General features: G+C 37.2%; 1 protein-coding gene across 1 annotated transcript in view; it reads left to right on the forward strand.

The window, feature by feature from the left end:
- The window catches only part of ERI1 (exoribonuclease 1), a 31,893-nt gene extending 12,191 nt beyond the window's left edge, over positions 1-19,702 (forward strand). The window contains exons 4-7 of the mRNA XM_025886167.2: positions 658-741; positions 2,059-2,168; positions 4,121-4,235; positions 13,962-19,702. Coding sequence (XP_025741952.1) covers positions 658-741; positions 2,059-2,168; positions 4,121-4,235; positions 13,962-14,204 — 552 coding nt within the window. The 3' untranslated portion in view covers positions 14,205-19,702. The remainder of the gene's footprint in view (positions 1-657; positions 742-2,058; positions 2,169-4,120; positions 4,236-13,961) is intronic.
- Positions 19,703-20,743: the final 1,041 nt, after the last annotated feature.

The following is a 20,743-nucleotide window of genomic DNA, read 5'->3' on the forward strand; positions in this document are numbered from 1 at the left end:
CAGATACTTGCTTTATCTTAAAAAAATTTTTTTGAGATTTATTTACTTATTTTAGAGAGAGAGAGTGCATGGCTGTGTGCACACGCAAGTGGCGGGACGGGGTGGGGGGGGGCGGGCAAAGGGAGAGAATCTCCAACAGGCTCCATGCTCAATGCGGAGCCCGATGGGGGCTCAGTCCCACGACCCATGAGATCATGACCTGAGCCAAGATCACGAGTCAGTCGCTTAACAACTGAGCCACCCAGGCACCCCATCTTAAATTTTTTTTTTTTTGAAGATATATTTATTTAGAGAGCATGAGTCAGGGGAAGCATAGAGGGAGAGAACCTCAAGCCAGCTCCCCACTGAGCGGGGAGCCCACTTGGGGCTGAATCTCATGACCCATAAGATAACAACCTGAGCTGAAACCAAGAGTTGGACGCTTAACTGACTGAGCCAGCCAGGTGCCACTCTTTAAAATTTTTAAACCATGAAACATAATTAAAATTAGAGTGCTTTGGGAGTGGAGAATTATCTTTAAATTATAAAAATTCTAGAAAGGACTATATCATGAGCACCTGTAAAATTATAGTCTTCTGTGGCTTGATGTTTTATGTATTTTGTGTCCTATATCTGAAGTCACAGAAAATACTTTAACTTGCTCTCCTTCCCTTGTAGGAAGATACGTTCCAGCAGTATGTGAGACCAGAGATTAACACACAACTTTCTGATTTCTGCATCAACCTAACTGGAATTACTCAGGTTCTAAATCTATATTCCTTTTTCTGGAGTTTGAAAGAGGTTCTGAAATTGGGTTTTATTTCATAGTTTAAAAAATTATTATTGTAAACAAATTAATGTACTTTCCTTACTTGGTAAAGATTTTTCATATTATAATATTAAAAAAGTAGCAAAGCAAATTTTATACCTGGTAAGATCTTTCTCAGCCTTTCTCTTAAGGACTTGTAATGATGAAACCAAAGGTTTAATTTGTTTAGATCATTAGTAAAGTAAGTGTTACCATGGTGGACTTGGGGAGGAAGATTGAAATGTATCTGTTTATAACCTGACTTGATACATAGCTTAATGTTTTTTTAGGTCTCTGATTTTTTATTGTATTCTAATTGCTCTTTGTTCATTAATTTGGTTCCTTTATTCATTTACTCATTCATTCAGGGAGTATTTGAGTGCCTGCTATGGTATTTCCCAGGGTACTGGGAATACAGAGATGGTCAAGTCAATCTCCTCAGCTCACTCAATTTATAATCAGGACAGACAGACTAAACCAGTAGTGACAGTATGGTTAGGAAGACGGGCAAGTCAGTGTTTTATCTGGGTATTACGGGCATCTTACGACAGAGAGAATGGAGAGCTGGCCAGGGTCAGACTTCTTCAAGTTAGTGAACTTGGGCTGAATCATGATAGGTCAATAGGAAGGAAAGAATGGGCATTTCAGGTGTGCACAGCAGAACTGTAAGTAGTTTGGGACAGTTCAAGTGTGATGGGCTGGTAAGAAAGTGGTTGAAAATAAAGCTAAAGTGGTAGGTGGAAGGAGGCCATATCATGAAGAGTCTGTGTGTCTTATCCTGAAAGCCTTGGGGAATGTTTGGAGGATTTTAAGTGTGGAAATGTTGTGATGGATCAATTTAGGAAGATCAGTCTGGCAGTGATGTGTCGTATGTTGTGGAAAGATCTGAGCTTTGAGATAGGGAGACCATGTTAGAGGGCCATGGCTTGCAGCTGGGAGGAGAGTTCCCTCTTCTCCCCTCTGGATAAATAGTAAGCCACTGGGTTGAGGTCTTAAAAAAACAAAACACTGGGGATGATCATAAATCTTAATTTTGGGAGGATTATATACTTCAGTTGAAAGCGTCTGTAATGCCTGGTTATGAACAATTTTTAATTATCTTAAAAATGAAATGTTAGGTGGATCTCAGCTAAGGAAATCATGTGGAGTTTAAAATATCATAGATGAGACTTTCTCTTACTGTTCATTTCCTTTCGACTTTTGTGTCTGGGTATTTGCAGGACTACATGTAGCTGCTCTTATTTTTATAAATTTTACTTTTATATCCTCAGGATCAGGTAGACAGAGCTGATACCTTCCCTCAGGTACTAAAAAAAGTAATCGACTGGATGAAATTGAAGGAATTAGGAACAAAGTATAAATATTGCATATTGACAGATGGGTGAGTATTTAGGAAAATTATCTTTTTTATCTACTTTTTTAAGATGAAAGATGTTCATATCCATTTAACTTTTAGAACAACCACAAAAAAATATTTTCTGATAGTTCTGGGGTCTCCTATAAGAGACCATATTTTTCCTTTCACGTTCTTATTTCTACTTGTTTTGTTTTTTTCTACTTAAGCTTTGCATCTTAAGGATCAAAAAATGAGGAGGGAAAGAATGATAATGCTTTAATCTAGAACTAGAGAACTAGGGAAAAATAAATATTAATATGTAAAACTAAAATGACTTTACTAAAGTCAGTTTTTATCGTGATACTTTCTTGCTCAAAGAAATCCAAACTCTTCAGTCTGGCTTTCAAGGTTCTCTTATCTAACCCACCCCACCTGTGTAGCCTGATCCACCTGCCATTCTTGTCCACTCTGTGCGTGCTGGCCATGAATCACATGGTGTGTCCTTTCTCTGTGCACGTAGTCATGCTCTCCTCTCTACTGGAAGGCTCTCTTCCTTTACTACTTCATTATTATTATTCAAAGCCTTCTTTTGTTTTACTCCACATACTACAACTCACACTGATTTTTTTTTTTTTTTTGACATCTTAGGGTCTTTATATATGTACCATTTGTGCTGCCATCTGACTATTCTGATATCTAAACTTTATGTAAGATTTGTTTGCAGGGAGATTAAAAATCCTTTCAAAGTAAGGACTTCTGCTACTTGATCGTCTTCCCTAATGCTTCCTGTAGTCTGAACTCAGAATGTGTCCTCAAAAGCATTTGTTAAATGGAAAGCTTAGAGGGAAGATCAGAAGGATTGAAACAAGGATTATAGGCCTTGTGCCAAGGCAGCTTCTATACCCTAATGCTATTAAGATTGAAGAAGGAAGTCTCCTAATCAACATCTCTTTCAAACTGTGAACAGATTGTACCCTAAAACTGAGATGTCACTTACATAAAGGGGTTAGTGACCCTTAGGAAAAAAGCATTGAGTGTAGTCACATTATAATTGTGTTTAAAAATAGAAATTTGGGAAAATGTTGGTGGACCTCTTTAGAAATCTGTTGATTTTAAACATGAATGAGCAATGTTCCTGCTCAAGTATATAGGTGTTTCTGTCATAACACAGTATGTGTGATTCTGTAAAAACCTCATATTCTGGGACATAGCTCATACCTCCAGAGAGTTTGGACAGCTCAGGCAGGCAGCTCAGAGTTAGTGGACGTTGTCTCAGAGGCAGTAGGATTCTCGGGACAGGCACTCGTTTTTAATTTTTTTAAAAATATACCTGAAAGTACTCCTACTGGCACTACAGCTGAATTGAGAGCTTTTTTTCTTAACTGCTGAAGGTTATAATTTGTATGGCTGTTGTATCACTCCCTTCCCTAGGAAAAACCATGTATGAACCAACATGATTTCCATATTATACAATCAGTATTTTCCTACTTAACTACATAAGTTGATTAGTGTTGTAGAAACATATGCTGTAACAGTACAAATTGTATTTGAATTCACCACTTACTACCAGCGACTTTCGTCTTTCAAATATTTTGTTCATTTGTTTTTTTTGTTTCTAAGCATACCCTCAAAGAACTTCCTAATACAGTAAACCTAGCATTAAAAGTAAGCTTAGCAGAGTTATTTTAGGATTATGAAAAAATAATTAACAAGATAGAGGTCTGCCCAAGTAATCAGAACTATGAAAGTGATCATGATTAGTCTAGTAAGATTTGTTTATGAAAAAAATTCGATATACCTGACTCCTACTTTTCTTTGTTGTTTATTTTTGGATTAGTATTTTGGAAGTAAGTTAATTTTCTAAGCTTGATGATATGTGTGAATATCAGAAAGAAAGGTGACATGTAAATAAACAAATTAGAATGACTTAAAATACTAGTAAGAACAGTAGAGCATTTATTTTATCATTTTTCCACCCCTCTTTTTGATTTTACAAGTTCGTGGGATATGAGTAAGTTCCTGAACATTCAGTGCCGGCTAAGCAGGCTCAAATATCCTTCTTTTGCTAAAAAGTGGATCAATATTCGAAAGTCATATGGAAACTTTTACAAGGTAAAATTTCTCCATTTTATTGATTATACTGCTCTTAATGATAAATTTATTACATTTTGCATGTATGTTGTGATATACTAGGTGCTTTTCATAGGAAAAGACCATATACTTTAGTTGTAAGGTTTTATAATCCAAACATGAGGATGATCATATGAGTGTAGGAAGTTGAGCTATTTTTCTTTCAATCTGTTACCATTATTTGAATAGATTAACTGTAAATACATGATCTTCAGGAGAGGTTTGAAACTGGGGGAGGTATTCAGTATGTGAATTGTTTGTGGAACAAATGTTCCCCGCTGAATTTTATTCATTTTTTTTAAAGATTTTATTTATTTATTTGAGAGAGAGAATGAGATAGAGAGCATGAGAGGGAGGAGGATCAGAGGAAGAAGCAGACGCCCCTCTGAGCAGGGAGCCCGATGCGGGACTCGATCCTGGGACTCCAGGATCATGACCTGAGCCGAAGGCAGTTGCCCAACCAACTGAGCCACCCAGGCACCCCCCACTGAATTTTAATTTTATCAAAGTTAATACATATGTGTAGTGTAAATTTTTGAGTAGTACTACAAGGCTTATGAAAAATGGCATTCATCCACGGTGGCCCTCACCAGTACTGGTTCTTATTCTCCTTACTCTCCTGAGGCAAACACTTTCAACTTTTTGTAGCTGTTTCTTCCAATATTTACCATTATACTTCTAAATGATATGTTTATCCTATTTCTTGAGTTTTCAGTATGAGATATGTATGGAGTTCCTGCAGTGGAAGATGAAGATTTAACTCTATGAGAAAGCCACCATACCTGCATGTCCTTCCCCTCTGCATGTCTTCTTATTTAGTTACATTATCTTTATAATCAAATCATTATTCAGTGCTTCCGTTCTTGTAGCAGTGGAGAGTGTTCACAACTTCTCCCCGGATTTTTACAAGTGCCTTCAGTTGTTTTCTTATTCTGTTACTTTCCCGTTCAAACTGTAAATCATTCTCTGTATTCAAAACACTCAGTGGTCCGTTTTCTTTCTTTCTTTCCATTTCTTTTCCTTTCTTTTCCTTTTTCCTTGGAGGCTACCTTCCTATAGCCTTTAATCCTGTTCTAATCTGAACTATTTGTTTGTCAGGCTTCTTCTAAAATCATCCCAGGAGATTCTTTTCTTGCTTCTCTATCATGTGTTAGACTTTGTGTCGTCATCTTTCTTCCTTTACAACCTCATTTTGGTGAAGCAAATCCTAAAGTAGTTTTGTGAGAAAAGGTGCTTTCCCTTAAAGAACATTTTTGTATTTTTAACATTTTTTAAAGCTGAGAAATGTACATACAGAAAAGTGGAGTTTGACTGTTTTAAATGAAATCCTTTGTAACTTCCACTCACTTAGCTCCTTTCCTTTCTCCCAGAGGGGCCCCCCTCAAAGTTCATACTTTCATGGAAATCATTTTCTTGTTTTTCCTTATAGCTTTAATATTTGTGTGTGTATCCTTATACCATATAGTTTACTTTTGCCTCTTTTTGAACATGGTATAATTAGCATCGTACTGGCTGTATTGTTCATTTTGTTTTTTTCCTTAAGATTATGTTTGAGATTCATTGAGGTTGTGTATTATGTAGCTGTAGTTAGTTTATTTTATTGCTGTGGAGAATTTCATTGTGTGAATGTATAGGAGTGTATCTGTCCTGGCCATTTTGGCTGGCCATTTTGGGGGCTTTTAGGAGCGGTGGTGCTATAAACATTCTTGCACATGTCTTCTGGTGCCTTTTTGCACGCATTGCTCCAGGGTATAAACCTACGAGTACAATTGCTGGTTCACAGGCTACGTGCATCATTGACATTAGGTAATGCAAAAGTAGTTTTCTGAGGGCGGTATACCAATTTGCACTCTCCCCAGAAGAGTGGGTAAATTTATAATTGCTCCCCATCTTTGCCAGCATCTGGTATTGCCAGACATTTTAAATGTTTATAAATCTGGTGGATGTGGGTTGCCATCTCATTAAGATTCTAATTTGCATTTGCCTAATTACTCATGAGGTGGAGTTTGAGCTTGTTTTCCATTTGAATTTATTTTGTGAAGTCCCTGTTTAAATCTTCCCATTTGTAAAAATTGGGTGGTCTGTCCTTTTGTAATTGTAGATTATAATTTGTGATTGTTGATAGATATTTATCTTGGATACGAGTCCTTTGATTATATTTGGTAAATTTTTTTCCTTTTTTGTGAATTTATCTTCTCACTCATTTTGTGATTTTTCAAAAAAATTTCTGTTAATGGAAAATTACAAACATATACAAAAGTTGACAGGTATAATGAACCCTCATGACCCAGTTTTAATAGGTATAAGCTCATGGCCAACCTTGTTTCATCTGTATCTCTAACCCACTTTCCCCTTTCCTTACTCTTTTAAAGCAGATCTCAAATGTTATTTGATCTGTAAACATGTCATTATATGGTTCCAAAAAATAAGGAACTGTTTTAAAAAACATAACTATCATACCATCATCACACTTAGAAAAAAATCAACAGTAATCCCTTAATATCATCAAATGGTCATAGTTTTCTTTTTAAATTTAATTTAATTAGTTAATTTCTAAAATTGAAGTGTAGTTGACATTTACTAGTTTCAGGCATACAACATAGTGATTGGACAGTTCTGTACATTATGCCATGCTCACCACGATATGTGTTAACCATCTGCTAGCATACAGTGTTATTACAGTGTTATTGACTGTATCCCTGTGCTGTACTTTTCATCCCTGTGACTTTTTTTTATAACTGGGAGTTTATACCTCTTTATCCCCTTCACCTCTTTTTTTTTCCTTTTACCTTTTGTGATTTGAATCAGGATCAGAATAAGGTCCACACATTTAAAGTTGGTTGACATGTCTCTTTTAAGTTTTTTAATCTCGAAATTCCTTTTCCACATCCTTTTTTTTCCTCTAGCGATTTATTGTTATTATTTTAAGAAATGAAACCATTTTGGGATGCCTGGGTGGCTCAGTCGGTTAGGCGTCTGCCTTCAGCTTAGGTCATGATCCCAAGGTCCTGGGATCGAGTCCCGCAAAGGGGTCCTTGCTCAGAGGGCGCCTGCTTCTCCCTCTGCCTGCCACACCCTCTGTTTGTGCTCTTTCTCTCTGACAAATAAATAAAATCTTTAAAAAAAAAGGGAAGAAAGAAAGAAATGGAGCCAGTTTTCCATTTTCCCACTGTCTGGATTTTGCTAATTATGTCCTGTGATATTAATTCAAATGTGCCTCTAGCCTCTGTGTTTCATGTAAATTTGTAGGGGCTCAGTCATCTTTAGGTTTGCTTTTTTTTTTTTTGCTATACCTCCCAGGTGACAATGCATTCTTACATTAGGGCATCTTTCTCAAACCTTTAACTCTATTTATTCTAGGGATAATTATTAATAATTAATAAAGCCATAAAATAATTTTCATGTCTGCATCAAAACATCCACAGCTCACAATACATTAGAGTGTTCAGAAAGTTGTAGATATAATAAGGCAATAACATTGCCAGTGCTCTTTTAAGTAGAGAATAGTATTTTTTTGTGGATCTGTTCATGTTGACCAATTTATTAGGCTGCTCTTTTCTTTTTTCTTTTTTCTTTTTTAGAGATTATATTTATTTATTCGCCAGAGAGAGAGCGTGCACACAAGCAGGGGGGAGCGGCAGGCAGAGGGAGAAGCAGGTTCCCTGTTGAGAAAGGATAGGCTGTTCTTTTCTATATGGTTTTCCCCTGCTCCTGATAGTTAATCAACTCTGATGCCAATTAATGGAAGTTGAGGAAATGTAACATTTTTTCTTTTTAAAATATTTCCTTTTGTTTTGTTTTCCTTATTCAAGTAGGCCTAAAAATCTTGACACAAATTTTTACTATATAGGATGCTAACAATGTATAGTCTTTGGCATGTACAAAGTATTCTTTTCTCCTTTTTAAAACTAAAAATGACTTTTTACCCAACCTTTTTTGGGAGTGGAGATAGATCATTAAATTTGAAATTATCTCTTTCCTTTTCATAAGTTTAAGAAACTTATAGGGCAAGCATAATACTTTTCTGTTTAATAGCTGGCTTAAATTTAAAGTGGGTTTGATTTTTCTGTAAGTAGGCTGAAACAATATGAATAAAAATACAGGTTACAGACACAATTTTATACTAGATTTTAGAAAATAAACATGTATGGTATGATCATACTCCAATGTAGGTTCAGCATTTATAAAATTATACAAACATGTTTATTTCTTTAGTAATTCTGTATATGCATTAAAATGTCATTTTTGAAGCAAAAGTAAAGAATGAAATATACTTTGGGAAGGCAAAAGCTATGTTTGTTTTTGTCTTTTTTTTTTTTTCCTGTACAAATACTCAGTTCTGGGTTGGATTTGAGATAAGTTCTCATGGATTTCATTTTCCACTGAAAATAGACAACTTCTGCCCTTGCTCTTCATCTTGTTAAATAAGAAGAGGCTTACTTACGCATATATAAGGTTGAAATCTATGGCAAAATGTTCATTGCTTTTCTATGAATGACTGGACCCTCTTTTGCAGAAATCTGCAGCTATTCTAAAGGCAGATCAGTAAATCTCATCCCTAGAGTGTGATCAGACTGTACATTACAAAGCTCTTTTCAGAGTAAGGTTCTGTGGCTGAGCAAAGATTCTGAGAAAGGGTTTTTTGTTTTTTTTTTTTAACCTGGTCATACTCTGTGTTCAAAGGGAAGAAAAATACTAATTTTCTACATTTTTTTCCAGATGGCTTTCAGTAGGTCTTGAGACTTGCAAATAACTTTTCTCACTGTCAAGCCCAAGCAAAAGTGTGAACATTTAAGATTTTTTTTGCAATATGATTTTTCCAAAGACTCAATTTTCTTCAAAATCCAAGAATCTTGTCCCTGGAAATTAAATGTTTTCTACAGGGTCTTACAGAGATTTCTTCAATCGGTTTATGTAATGAAATGTCTAGGCTAGTTTTTGTAGCTCTTCTTCAAACTACTCAGCAAATTTTGGCCTACTGTTTTCCTACCATTCACTTTTCAAGTCAGTCATCTTGCTGAGAACTTTTCCTTGCCAGGCCAGAGGAAGTGTGAGGTTTATGTGTTCTTTATCCAGGTTTTCACACAGCTATTAAGTTTTAGACATGATTGAGTGAATTGGCCTTTGTTTAACATAGTTAATCATTTTTCTGGCACTATCCAGGACTTTTCATGTTATCTCTGATTCATTTGCAAAATATGCATAACAAATTTTACCATTTTAACCATTAAGTACACAGTTTAGTGTCAGTAAGAACATTCATACTGTCGTGGAACCATCACCACCATTCATTTCCACAGCTTTTTCATCTTTCAAAACTGAAAATATACCTTTTAAAGAGTGACTCTGTATTCCCCGTTCCTTCGGCCCCTGGTAACCACCATTCTGCTTTCTGTCTGTGAATTATACCACTCTAGGTATCTAATATAACTGGAATCATACAGGATTTGTCCTTTTGTTACTGGCATATTTCGCTTAGCATGATGTCTTCAAGATTCATACATGTGGTAGCATGTGTCAGAATTTCCTTCCTTTGTAAAGCTAAATAATCCATTGCTTTAGAAGTTCCTTCCTTTTGAAGGTGGAATAATATTTCATTATATTTATATTAAATTTCATTTATCCATTCATCTGTTGATAGATACTTGGGTTCTTCCACCTTTTGGCTGTTGTAAATACTGCTCCAGTGAATATGGATGTGCAAATAACTGAGTCCCTGCTTTCAGTTCTGTGGGTATATACCCAGAAGTGGAATTGGATCATATGGCAATTCTGTGTTTAATTTTTTGAGAAACTTCATGTCACAGCAGTGGCACCATTTTACATTCTCACCAGCAATGCACAAGGGCTCCAGTTTCTCCGCGTCCCTGCCAACACTTATTTTCCATTTTCTTGCCCTTTTTTTTTTTTTTTTTTTTTAATAATGGCCATCTAATGGGTATGGAGTGGTATCTCATTGTGTTATTGATTTGTACTTCCAGAATGATTAGTAATGTCGAGCACCTTTTTGTGTGCTTATTGGCCAGTTGTATGTGTTTGGAGATATGTCTGTTCAAGTCCTTTGACCATTTTGAAATCAAGTCTTTTTTTTTTTTTTGTAATTACTGTTGAGTTTTAGGAATTCTTTTTTTTTTTTAAGGTTTTATTTATTGGGGCGCCTGGGTGGCTCAGTCGTTAAGCGTAGGCCTTCGGCTCAGGTCATGATCCCAGGGTTCTGGGATCGAGCCCCACATCGGGCTCCCTGCTCTGTGGGAAGCCTGCTTCTCCCTCTTCCACTCCCCCTGCTTGTGTTCCCTCTCTCGCTGTGTCTCTCTCTGTCAAATAAATAAATAGTCTTTAAGAAAAAAGCTTTTATTTATTTGAGAGAGAGAGAGCAAGAGCAGGAGGGAGGTGTAGAGGGAGAGGGAGAAGAAGACTCCCTGCTGAGCCAGGGGATCATGACCTGAGCTGAAGACAGACGCTTAACCGACCAAGCTATTCAGGCGCCCAGGAGTTCTTTATATATTCTGGATATTAATCCTTTTTCAGATCTATGATTTCCAAAATTTTCTTCCATTCTTTGGGCTGCTTTTCTCTGTTGATAGTGTGCCCTTTGATATACAAAAGTTTTAAATTTTTAGGAAGTCCAGTTTATCTAGTTTTTCTTTTGTTGTCTCTTTTGGTGTTGTATCCAAGAAACCATTGCCAAATCCAGTGTCATGAAACTTCTCCCTTAGGTTTTCTTCTAAGAATTTTATAGTTTTGACTGTTAGGTTTAGGTCTTTGATCCATTTTGAGCTAATGTTTTATTAGTGATTGCTTTGAATTTATAGATCATGTTGGATGATTATTTTTAAAAAATTTTTTATTTTTATGTTAGTCACCATACATTACATCATTAGTTTTTAATGTAGTGTTCCATGATTCATTGTTTGTGCATAATACCAGTGCTCCATGCAGAACGTCCCTCTTTAATACCCATCACCAGGCTAACCCATCCCCCCACCCCCCTCCCCTCTAAAGCCCTCAGTTTATTTTTCAGAGTCCATCATCTCTCATGGTTCGTCTCCCCCTCCGATTTCCCCCCCTTCATTCTTCCCCTCCTACTATCTTCTTTTTTTTTTTTCTTAACATATATTGCATTTTTTGTTTCAGAGGTACAGATCTGTGATTCACATGTTGGATGATTATTGATAGCTGAACAATATTAAATCTTTCAGTTTATGAACACAGATATCTTCCCATTTATGTTGTCTTTAATTTCTTTCGGCAACATTTTGTAGTTTTTGATGTTACAAGTCTTTCACCTCTGGTTAATTTTTTTTTTTTTTTTTTTTTTTTGCTACTGAAATGGAATTGTTTTCTTAATTTCCTTTTTGGATTCTTCATTGTTAGTGTATAGAAATGCACCTGATTTTTGTGTGTTGATTTTGTATCCTGTGACTTTGCTGTCTTTGCTTATTAGTTCTGGCAGTTCTTTGGTGGAATCTTCAGGACTTTCTGCATGACACCTGCAAACAAAGATCACTTTACTTCTTCCTTTCCAGTTCAGATCCCTTTTATTTCTTTTTCATGCCTACTTGTTCTGGTTAGAATTTCTGTTATTATTTTGAATGGAAGTGGTGAAAGTGAGTGTCCCTATCTTGTTCCCGATCTTAGAGGAAAAGCTTTCAGCCTTCTCACCATTGAATATGATGTTCACTCTAAATTTTTTTATATGGACTTTATTATTTTGAGGTAGTTTTCTTCTGTTCCTAGTTTGTTCAGTATTTTTATCATGAAAGGGTGTTTATTGTCAAATGCCTTTTTTGCATCATTTGAGGTGATCATGTGTTTTTTTCCCTTCATTCTGTTAATGTGGTTTGTTATATTGATTATTTTTTGTATGTTGAACCATCATTGCTTTCCAAGAATAAATTTCACTTGGTTGTGGCATATAATCCATTTAGTATGCCACTGGATTTGGTTTGCTAGTATTGTTGAGGATTTTTGCATCAGTATTTATAAGGGATAATGGTCTCTAGTTTTCTTATAGTGTCTTTGGCCTTGGTATCAGGATAATGCTAAGCTTATGAAATGATTTAGGAAGTGTTCCTTCCTCTTCAGTTTTTTGCAAGAGTTTGAGAAGAGTTGGTGTTAAGACTTATTTAAGTGTTTTGTAGAATTCACCATTGAAGCCATCCTGTCCCCCCTTCTCTTTGTTGGGAGGTTTTTGATTACCAATTCAGTCCTCTTTACTTATTGTAGGTCTGTTCATATTTTCTGTTTTCTTCATGATTCAGTCTTGGTAGGTTGTGTGTGTCTAGGAATAGTCCATTTCACCTAAGTTGTTCAATGTGTTGGAAAAGTTATTTTTGTAAGCACATTTTTCTAGGTGATACTTAGTGAAAGGACCAGAATGCATTGCAATATTACAATAGGATAATTATTTTTTTTTAAGATTTTATTTATTTATTTGAGAGAGAGAATGAGAGATAGAAAGCATGAGAGGGAAGAGGGTCAGAGGGAGAAGCAGACTCCCTGCTGAGCAGGGAGCCTGATGCAGGACTCGATCCCGGGACTCCAGGACCATGACCTGAGCCGAAGGCAGTCGCTTAACCAACTGAGCCACCCAGGCGCCCTAATAGGATAATTATTGATGTTTATCATGGTGCTTTTATATCATTTGCTTTGTGATTCTCTCGAGAACCCAGTGAGTAAGGAGTATAACTATTAGTCTTATTTTACAGATGAAGGCGGGGCCCCAAGATGTATAGGTGACATAGCTGTACAAACTGCAGAATATAAAACTTAACATACACAGAAGATAGAATAGTGGTTCTCAAAGTGGAGGGGCATATTGGAATCTGGGGAGTGAGATTTTTACATTTATTAAATTGGAGCAGGTATTTAAATAGGTTGAAAAATACCACATGATAATTTCTTTCATGCTGAATCTTAATTATCTTTAGTCGTAGAAAGGCTAGATTTTTTTTTTTTTTTGGTGTATCTGTCTGAGGAGTCTGTCAAATAAAATAATACATTATGTAAGATACCATGGAAAAGAATGTTTGGGCTAAAATGGTAGAGCTTTGGGGTGCCTGGGTGGCTCAGTTGGTTAAGTGTCTGACTTTTTTTTTTTTTTTTTTTAAGATTTTATTATTTGAGAGAGCGAGAATGAGAGAGAGAGAGAGCACATGAGAGGGGGGCGGGTCAGAGGGAGAAGCAGACTCCCCGCCGAGTGGTGAGCCTGATGCGGGACTCGATCCCGGGACTCCAGGATCATGACCTGAGCCGAAGGCAGTCGCTTAACCAACTGAGCCACCCAGGCACCCAAGTGTCCGACTCTTGATCTTGGCTCAGGTCTTGAATTCAGGGTTGTGAGTTCAAGTCCTGTGTTAGGCTCCACGCTGGGCAGGAAGCCTACTTAAAAAAAGAAATAGTAGAGCTTCAACTTAGACATCCAGAGCAATACATTTCCTTTCGTAAATGATTTGTCAAATTACAAAACTGCGGACTCTTTAGATGTCTTGAGGATTCTACCTATTTATATGTATTTTCATCTATAACTTAAGATAATTTTTTTAAAGCTCTGAAGGTTTGAGTTATTTATTTGCTCCATTTGACTAAATATTTGTCTTTTGCCTAACTGTAGCTATTACCGTTAATTTTCATTTTCTTATTTTTCATAGTTCATTCATTTTCTTATAGAATACTAAAGAATTATTTACTACGCTGTTTATTTTCCAGGTTCCTAGAAGCCAAACCAAATTGACAATAATGCTTGAAAAGCTAGGAATGGATTATGATGGGCGGCCTCACAGTGGTCTTGACGACTCTAAGAACATTGCCCGAATAGCAGTTCGAATGCTTCAAGATGGATGTGAACTCCGAATTAATGAGAAAATGCATGCAGGACAGCTGATGAGTGTGTCTTCTTCGTTACCAATAGAGGGCACTCCAGCTCCACAAATGCCACATTCTAGAAAATAACAGCATTTTTGCCCTTTGCCCATGGATCATTCACTCTAACTGGAGTTGCTACAAAGAGGTAGCAGATGAATACTTATTGAATTAGTCCTGTGGTGCAAAATTTAAGCACCTTAAACATTTACAGTCTTACTACAGCTACAGTTGTATATAAATGTGTGTGAACAGATTCTGTGGGGAGGGCATTTTGAATTTTTTATCACCAGCACTTTTGATATGAGCAGTATTTGTTACATAGTAACAGTTCCTGCTTAGAATTGACTTTTATAATTTAAGGTGTCCAAGATATGTCCCTTTTGGTTTTAAAATGCAAAGGCTTATTGGCACTCCCCTTGAATGTCATATCTTATTGATATTAAAATACATAATGTGTTTCTACATTAACATCATTAGATCAAGTCATTTCTTACAGTGCAGGAAAGATTGGAAGGCCTTATCCTTTTGGTTTTTGAATTCTGTATGTGAAGTTCAGCTGTGCATGGTGAATTTCATAAAGTACTTGGTACACATATCTGCCTACATTTCTTTTCAATTTGGAAAGTTGGAAGACTTGTGGTAGATTATAGGGTCTTGTTAAGCATTCAGTTACTGGTGAGGTTAATAGAAAGTCAGAAGAAAATTCCATTTGAAGGAATATAAGGGCTGTAGCTCAAACTTTGTAACACATAAACATATCTGTGGGGTTTTTTGGACTTCATTTTTTGGTTCCCCTCCCTCTTGTGACATAAATCTGTCCTAATTCTTAAATCTAAGAAACCATGCTTTGAAATAGACTAAAAATAAGGGTCACCACTTAATTTTGCATTTGTATTCAACATTATGAGTAGGTAATAAAGTCAAATAATGCTTTTTAACATACCTTATGTTTTTATTACAAGTTGATTTTACATAGTGACCACTCAATGTTGAATAGTTAATTCTTAACTAATTCTAAGAATGTAAGTGAGTTTATGGAGTTGAAAAAGCAAAACTGTTATCTAAAAGGTAAAAATATTGCATTTCCCTCTATAGCTTTCATGAACAATTTGCTCCTTCTCTTACTTTCTGTTAGTAGTTGTGCTGCTACTTTATTTTAATGATTTATATATTAACTAAATGAATTTTATAGAAGCTTCCAGCCCTGGTGCATAGGATAAAAGGAAGCATTTTTCTTGGTCTGAGAATTCTCTCCGCAGTGTAGAAAGAATGAATTTTGCCTTTGAGCGGTAGTTGTAGAATAAGAATAAAGACTAACAAATAGATAACAGAAGGCACAAGGGAATGTGATGCCCTTAGACAAACTGATATGGATTAAAGTAAAACAAGGAAATCTAGATGTTTTACATTTATGCAGTAAACTTTGGGGGTGAAATGGATATATGCTGAGATTTTTGTGAATCCTAAATAGCACCATATAATATACCATAAAGTATTGCTGAAAATTTCAGAGAATTTCCTTCAAATCCTTACTGAGTTGGGCCAGGGCAGAGTAGTAGAGAACAGCACATCACTGTTGAGATATGGATGCCAGGAGGTCCACTGGCACACTTTTTAGGTGATCTTTTTCCACGTAGTCACCTTAACCTTAGAATTCAAATTCATGCCACAGCAAAACCGTAATTATCTGTTGCCAGCTTCTGTAATTGCTCATCAGTAGCTGAAATTGCAGTGGGGAAATCTGATTTTGGCAAGGAAATGTTCCCTCTTGTTTTGTTTGTTTTTAAGTCAGACTTCTAATTTCTGGGCCGATTTTTCCTTTTTGCAAAATAGCCCAAGAACTGCAAACTCCTCTTGTATTTCTTTTTAAGGCTTTCAGCATTACAAGTTGTCAGTATCCTTTTGGCTCAGTCAGATATTTTATTTGGTGATGTTTTACTGTTCTCATTTTTTTAAAAACTATTGAGAAATAATTGACAAATGTTAGTGTATATATTTAAAGTGTAAATGTGATGATTTGGTGTATGTTACAGAATGATTACCAAGATCACGTCACTTCATATAGTTAACTTTTTTTTTTGTGGTGGTGAGAATGCTTAAGGTCTATTCTCAGCAACTTTCAAGTATATGATAACCATAGTGGGCACTGCTGTACATTAGAGCCTCAGAACTTACTCTTCTTATGACTGAAAATTTGTACCTTTTGACCTATATTACCCCGTGTCTTCCATCCCCCCAGCCCTTGGCAACCACCATTCTGTTATGTTTCTATGATATTAGCTTTTTTTTTTCTTTAAGATTCTTCATATAAGTGATACCATGCAGTATTTGTCTTTGTCCATCAGCCTTATTTCACTTAGCTCTCCAGGTTCATTCACACTGCTGCGAATGACAGGATTTCCTTTTTCCTTATGGCTGAATAATGATCCATTGTATATGTACTATTTGTTTCAAGATATTTTTTGAGTTCTCTTGATTTCTTCTTTGATCCATTGGTTCCTCAGAAGTGTTTTATTTCCACATATTTGTGAACTTTTCCAGCTTTCCTCCTATCATTGACTTGTAGTTTCATACCATTGTGGTCAGAAAGATAGTTGATATGATTTCAGTCTTCTTAAATTTTTTGAGACTTATTTTGTGACCTAACATATCTATCCTGGAGAGTGTTACGTGTGTGCTTGAGAAGAACATGTATTCTGCTGCTGTTGGTTGAAATGTACTGTATATGTCTGTTAGGTTCATTTGGTCTATTATTTCCTTACTGATTTTCTGTCTGGATGATCTGTCCATTGTTAAAAGTGGGGTATTGAAATCCTCTACCATTATTGCATTGCTTTCTAGTTTTGCCTTCAGAACTGTTAATAATTGTTTAGTATATTTAGGTGCTCAGTATTGGATACATAAGTAATTGTTATATCCTCTTGATGAAGTGGCCCTCATTGTTGCAGCTTTTGAGGTAAAGTCTGTTTTGTCCAATGTAAGTATAGCTACTCTGTTCTCTCTTGTTTACCATTTGTGTAGAATATCTTTTCCTATCCCTTTACTTTGAGCTTATGAGTGCCCTGAAAGCTTAAGTGAGTCTCTTAATGGCAGCATATAGTTAGGTCTTGTTTTTATATCCATTTAGCCACTCTATTTCTTTTAATTGGAGAATTTAAACCATTTACCTTTAGAGTAATTATTGATAGATATGGACTTAGTATCTCCATTTTGTTAATTGCTTTTGATTGTTTTGTAGTTCCTTTTCTCCTTTCTTCCTTTCTTAGTGCGTTGATGGTTTTTTGTAGTGGTATGCTTTCATTTTATCGTTTGTGTATCTATTATAGGCTTTTGCTTTGTGATTGCCATGAGGCTTTCATAGTATATCTCATAGTTACAACAACAGTCTTGTGTAAGCAAGCTGACAACAACTGAACTCAAAAGTTAAGCATTTCTTTAGCATTTCTCGTAAGGCAGGTCTAGTGGTGACAAATTCCCTCAGTTTTTGTTAGTCTGGGAAAGTGTATCTCTCCTTCATTTCTGAAGGACAACTTTGCTAGGTAAAGTATTCTTGGTTGACAGTTAACAGTTTTTTCTTTGAGCACTTAGAATATATCATCCTATACTCTCCTGGCCTGCAAGGTTTCTGCTGAGAAATCAGACTTTTTTCTTTTGCTGCCTTCAAAATTCTTTTTCTTTGATTTTTGAGATTTTTTTTTTTTATTATATGTGTCTCAGTAAAGATTTCTTTGGGTTGAATCTACTTGGGGATCTTTGAGTTTCATGTACCTGGATGACCATATCTCCCCAGATTTGGGAGATTTTGAGCCATTATTTCTTTAAATCAATTTTCTCTCTCTTTTCTCTTTTTCTCTCTTTGTGGGACTCCCATAAAGCAAATATTGTTTCAGTTGATGTCCCGTAGTTCAAGTAAGCTTTCTTTACTCTTTTTTTTATTAATGTATTTATATGAATGATAGTTTTTAAGGATTTATTTATTTGAGAGAGAGTACGACTGGGGGGAGAAACAGGGGGAGAGAATCTCAAGCAGACTCCCCACTGAGCGTGGAGCCCAGTGCAGGGCCTGATCCTAGGACCCTGGGATCATGACCTGAGCCAAAATGAAGAGTCAGCTGCCTAACCGCCTGAGCCACCCAGGCGCCCCTATGAATGATATTTTTTAAAAGGTGTGGTGGGGGGGCACCATTTAAACCTGGTGAAGCAGGCATTAACAATCCTACTTGCTGAATTGTGAAGCTAAATTCAGTGGCTGAAACCAAAGACATTCTACTGTTTGGTAGGAATAAAATCCAGGTCCCCTTTTCCAGGTCTTAGGGCCTATAAGAACATGAAAGTTCCAGCCCTTCAGGCCGGTGGGCTCAGAGCAGGGGCATCCAGTGGTCGCTGGGTATGGATTGCAAAGAGAAGGGTGACCTGCACACACCAAGACTGAGGGCGGAGAAGAGGGTCCCAGTCCTCCAAAGCCCTTGGTGCCCAGCTCTGGCAAAGGAGGCGGGAGTGGGATAGTGAGACCCCAACGAGAGAACCCCCAGTGAGGCAGCTTTCTGCACACCAAAGGGTTCTGTGCCCCTTCCCCTCCACCCCCGTTCTGCAGCCCAGACCAGCAGGCCCTTGTCCTGAGCTCTGGGGCCTGGAAGGGTGGACATATGGCCAATGGTGGTCTGGGAAGTGGCAGAGCACTGTGCTCTGGGGTGCCCACCTGGGTATAGGGCTGCTGAGATGGCCGGTCCCCCGTGGGCAGGGCCGTCTCCACTGTAGGAGGAGGTGTAGGTTGCCTAAACCATGAACCCCAAGCATCTTCTCTCCCCAGCGGTGGTGGTCCTTGCTACCTTCCTCCCTGTGGTTGAGCCTGCCACCCAGCCCATAGGTTCTGCCACCATCCCTCCACTGGGCTGAGCTGTGCTGTCCTCTCTCCACTCTTTTTTACTCTAATTTTTTTATCCTCTGGGTAATCTGGCTTCAAGTTCTCAGATTTTTTTCTTCTGCCTTATTGAGCCTGCTGTTGAAGTTCTCTGTTGCATTTTTCATTTTATTCATTTGTGTAGTAGTGCCCCCTTTGTCCATTGGGAATACATTCTAAGACCTCCAGTGAATACCTGAAACCACAGGTAGTCCTGAACCCTATAACCCTATATATACTATGTTTTTTCTTATGCACACTTACCTATGATGAAGTTTAATTTGTAAGTTAGGTACAGTAAGAGATTAACAAATCACTTATAATGAAGTAGAATGAGTACAGCAGTGTATTATGATAAAAGTTATGTGAATGTGGTCTCTCTCAAAATACTGTACTGTGCTCATGTTTCTTGTGATGATGTGAGATGATACAGTGCCTAGATGATGAGCTGAAGTGAGGTGAGTGACGTAAGCACTGTGATGTAGTGTTAAGCCACTGTTGGCTTTCCGACAGTACGTCAGAAGGAGGATCGTCTGATTTGGGTGATCCTGAATCATTGAGCCGTGACCGTGTCAGTGGTTGGATGTCAGGAGCAGACAATGTCGATGGTTGGGGATCCTCCATAGTTGAAGGGGTTTTTTTTTGCTGAAATCTTTTAGAAGAACATTATAATCAGAAATGATTGTAACTCGGGCGCCTGGGTGGCTCAGTCGGTTAAGCGACTGCCTTCGGCTCAGGTCATGATCCTGGAGTCCCGGGATCGAGTCCCGCATCGGGCTCCCTGCTTGGCAGGGAGTCTGCTTCTCCCTCTGACCCTCTTCCCTCTCGTGCTCTCTCTCATTCTCTCTCTCTCTCAAATAAATAAATAAAAAATCTTTAAAAAAAAAAAAAGAAATGATTGTAACTCATCAAAGTATTGCTGTAGAGGCTGTAATCCTTTGGTGATCATATGGGTGACTTTAATGTGTGTTCCATCTGAGGATTGTATTCCATAATTTTGTCCTTTGGGTAGTTCAGTATATGTCAGCAAATTTTGGGAATGTCTACATTGCTGATTGTGCTTCAGTTTCTTCTTCATCTTCCTCTTCTATACATGATTCCAGAAGTTCTTCTAATTCCTCATTTGTTAACACTTCTTGATGGCCTTCAATATGTGCTTCACTTCCTCAAGAATGTTGGCAATTCCGCTCCAGTAGCTTATGTTGCTGTGTGAATGATTCTCATAACTTCTCCATCAATCCCTTGGGAAGTCTTTAAAATTATCCATAACTTCACTTGATAAGTTTTAGGAGGCATATACAGTTTCTGGTTTTAATTCATCCATTGCAGCTTTGATGAATGTTACTGCATCAGCAGTGAGATTTCCAGCCCTGCATTATGTCCAGATTAGAGTCTGCACCAATTGATGGTTGAATGCAATCAAATACGAGGCAGGTGTGTGTGGCTTTCACAAAGCAAATGATACCTTGGCCATGGGGCTGAAGCCATGAGGTATTTGGAGGTTAAAATGCAACTTCAACATTTTCATTTTCATTGGAAACAGATTCAGGATGGCCAGGTACTGGCACTGTTATTAATAGTATTATTATTCCTTCCTCTTCCAAGTATTTTTTCTCTTTCAGGATGAAGCACTGGTGGAACCATTCCAGAAAAAAGATGGCTCTCACCCATGCTTTCTGATTATGTTGCCAGAACACGGGCAGATAATTTTTGTTTTCGTTTTGGG

This window comes from Callorhinus ursinus, unplaced genomic scaffold (genome assembly GCF_003265705.2).
Source record: "Callorhinus ursinus isolate GAN/ISIS: 27379988/994484 unplaced genomic scaffold, GSC_fseal_2.0 scaffold17, whole genome shotgun sequence".
Taxonomy (NCBI): Eukaryota; Metazoa; Chordata; class Mammalia; order Carnivora; family Otariidae; genus Callorhinus; species Callorhinus ursinus.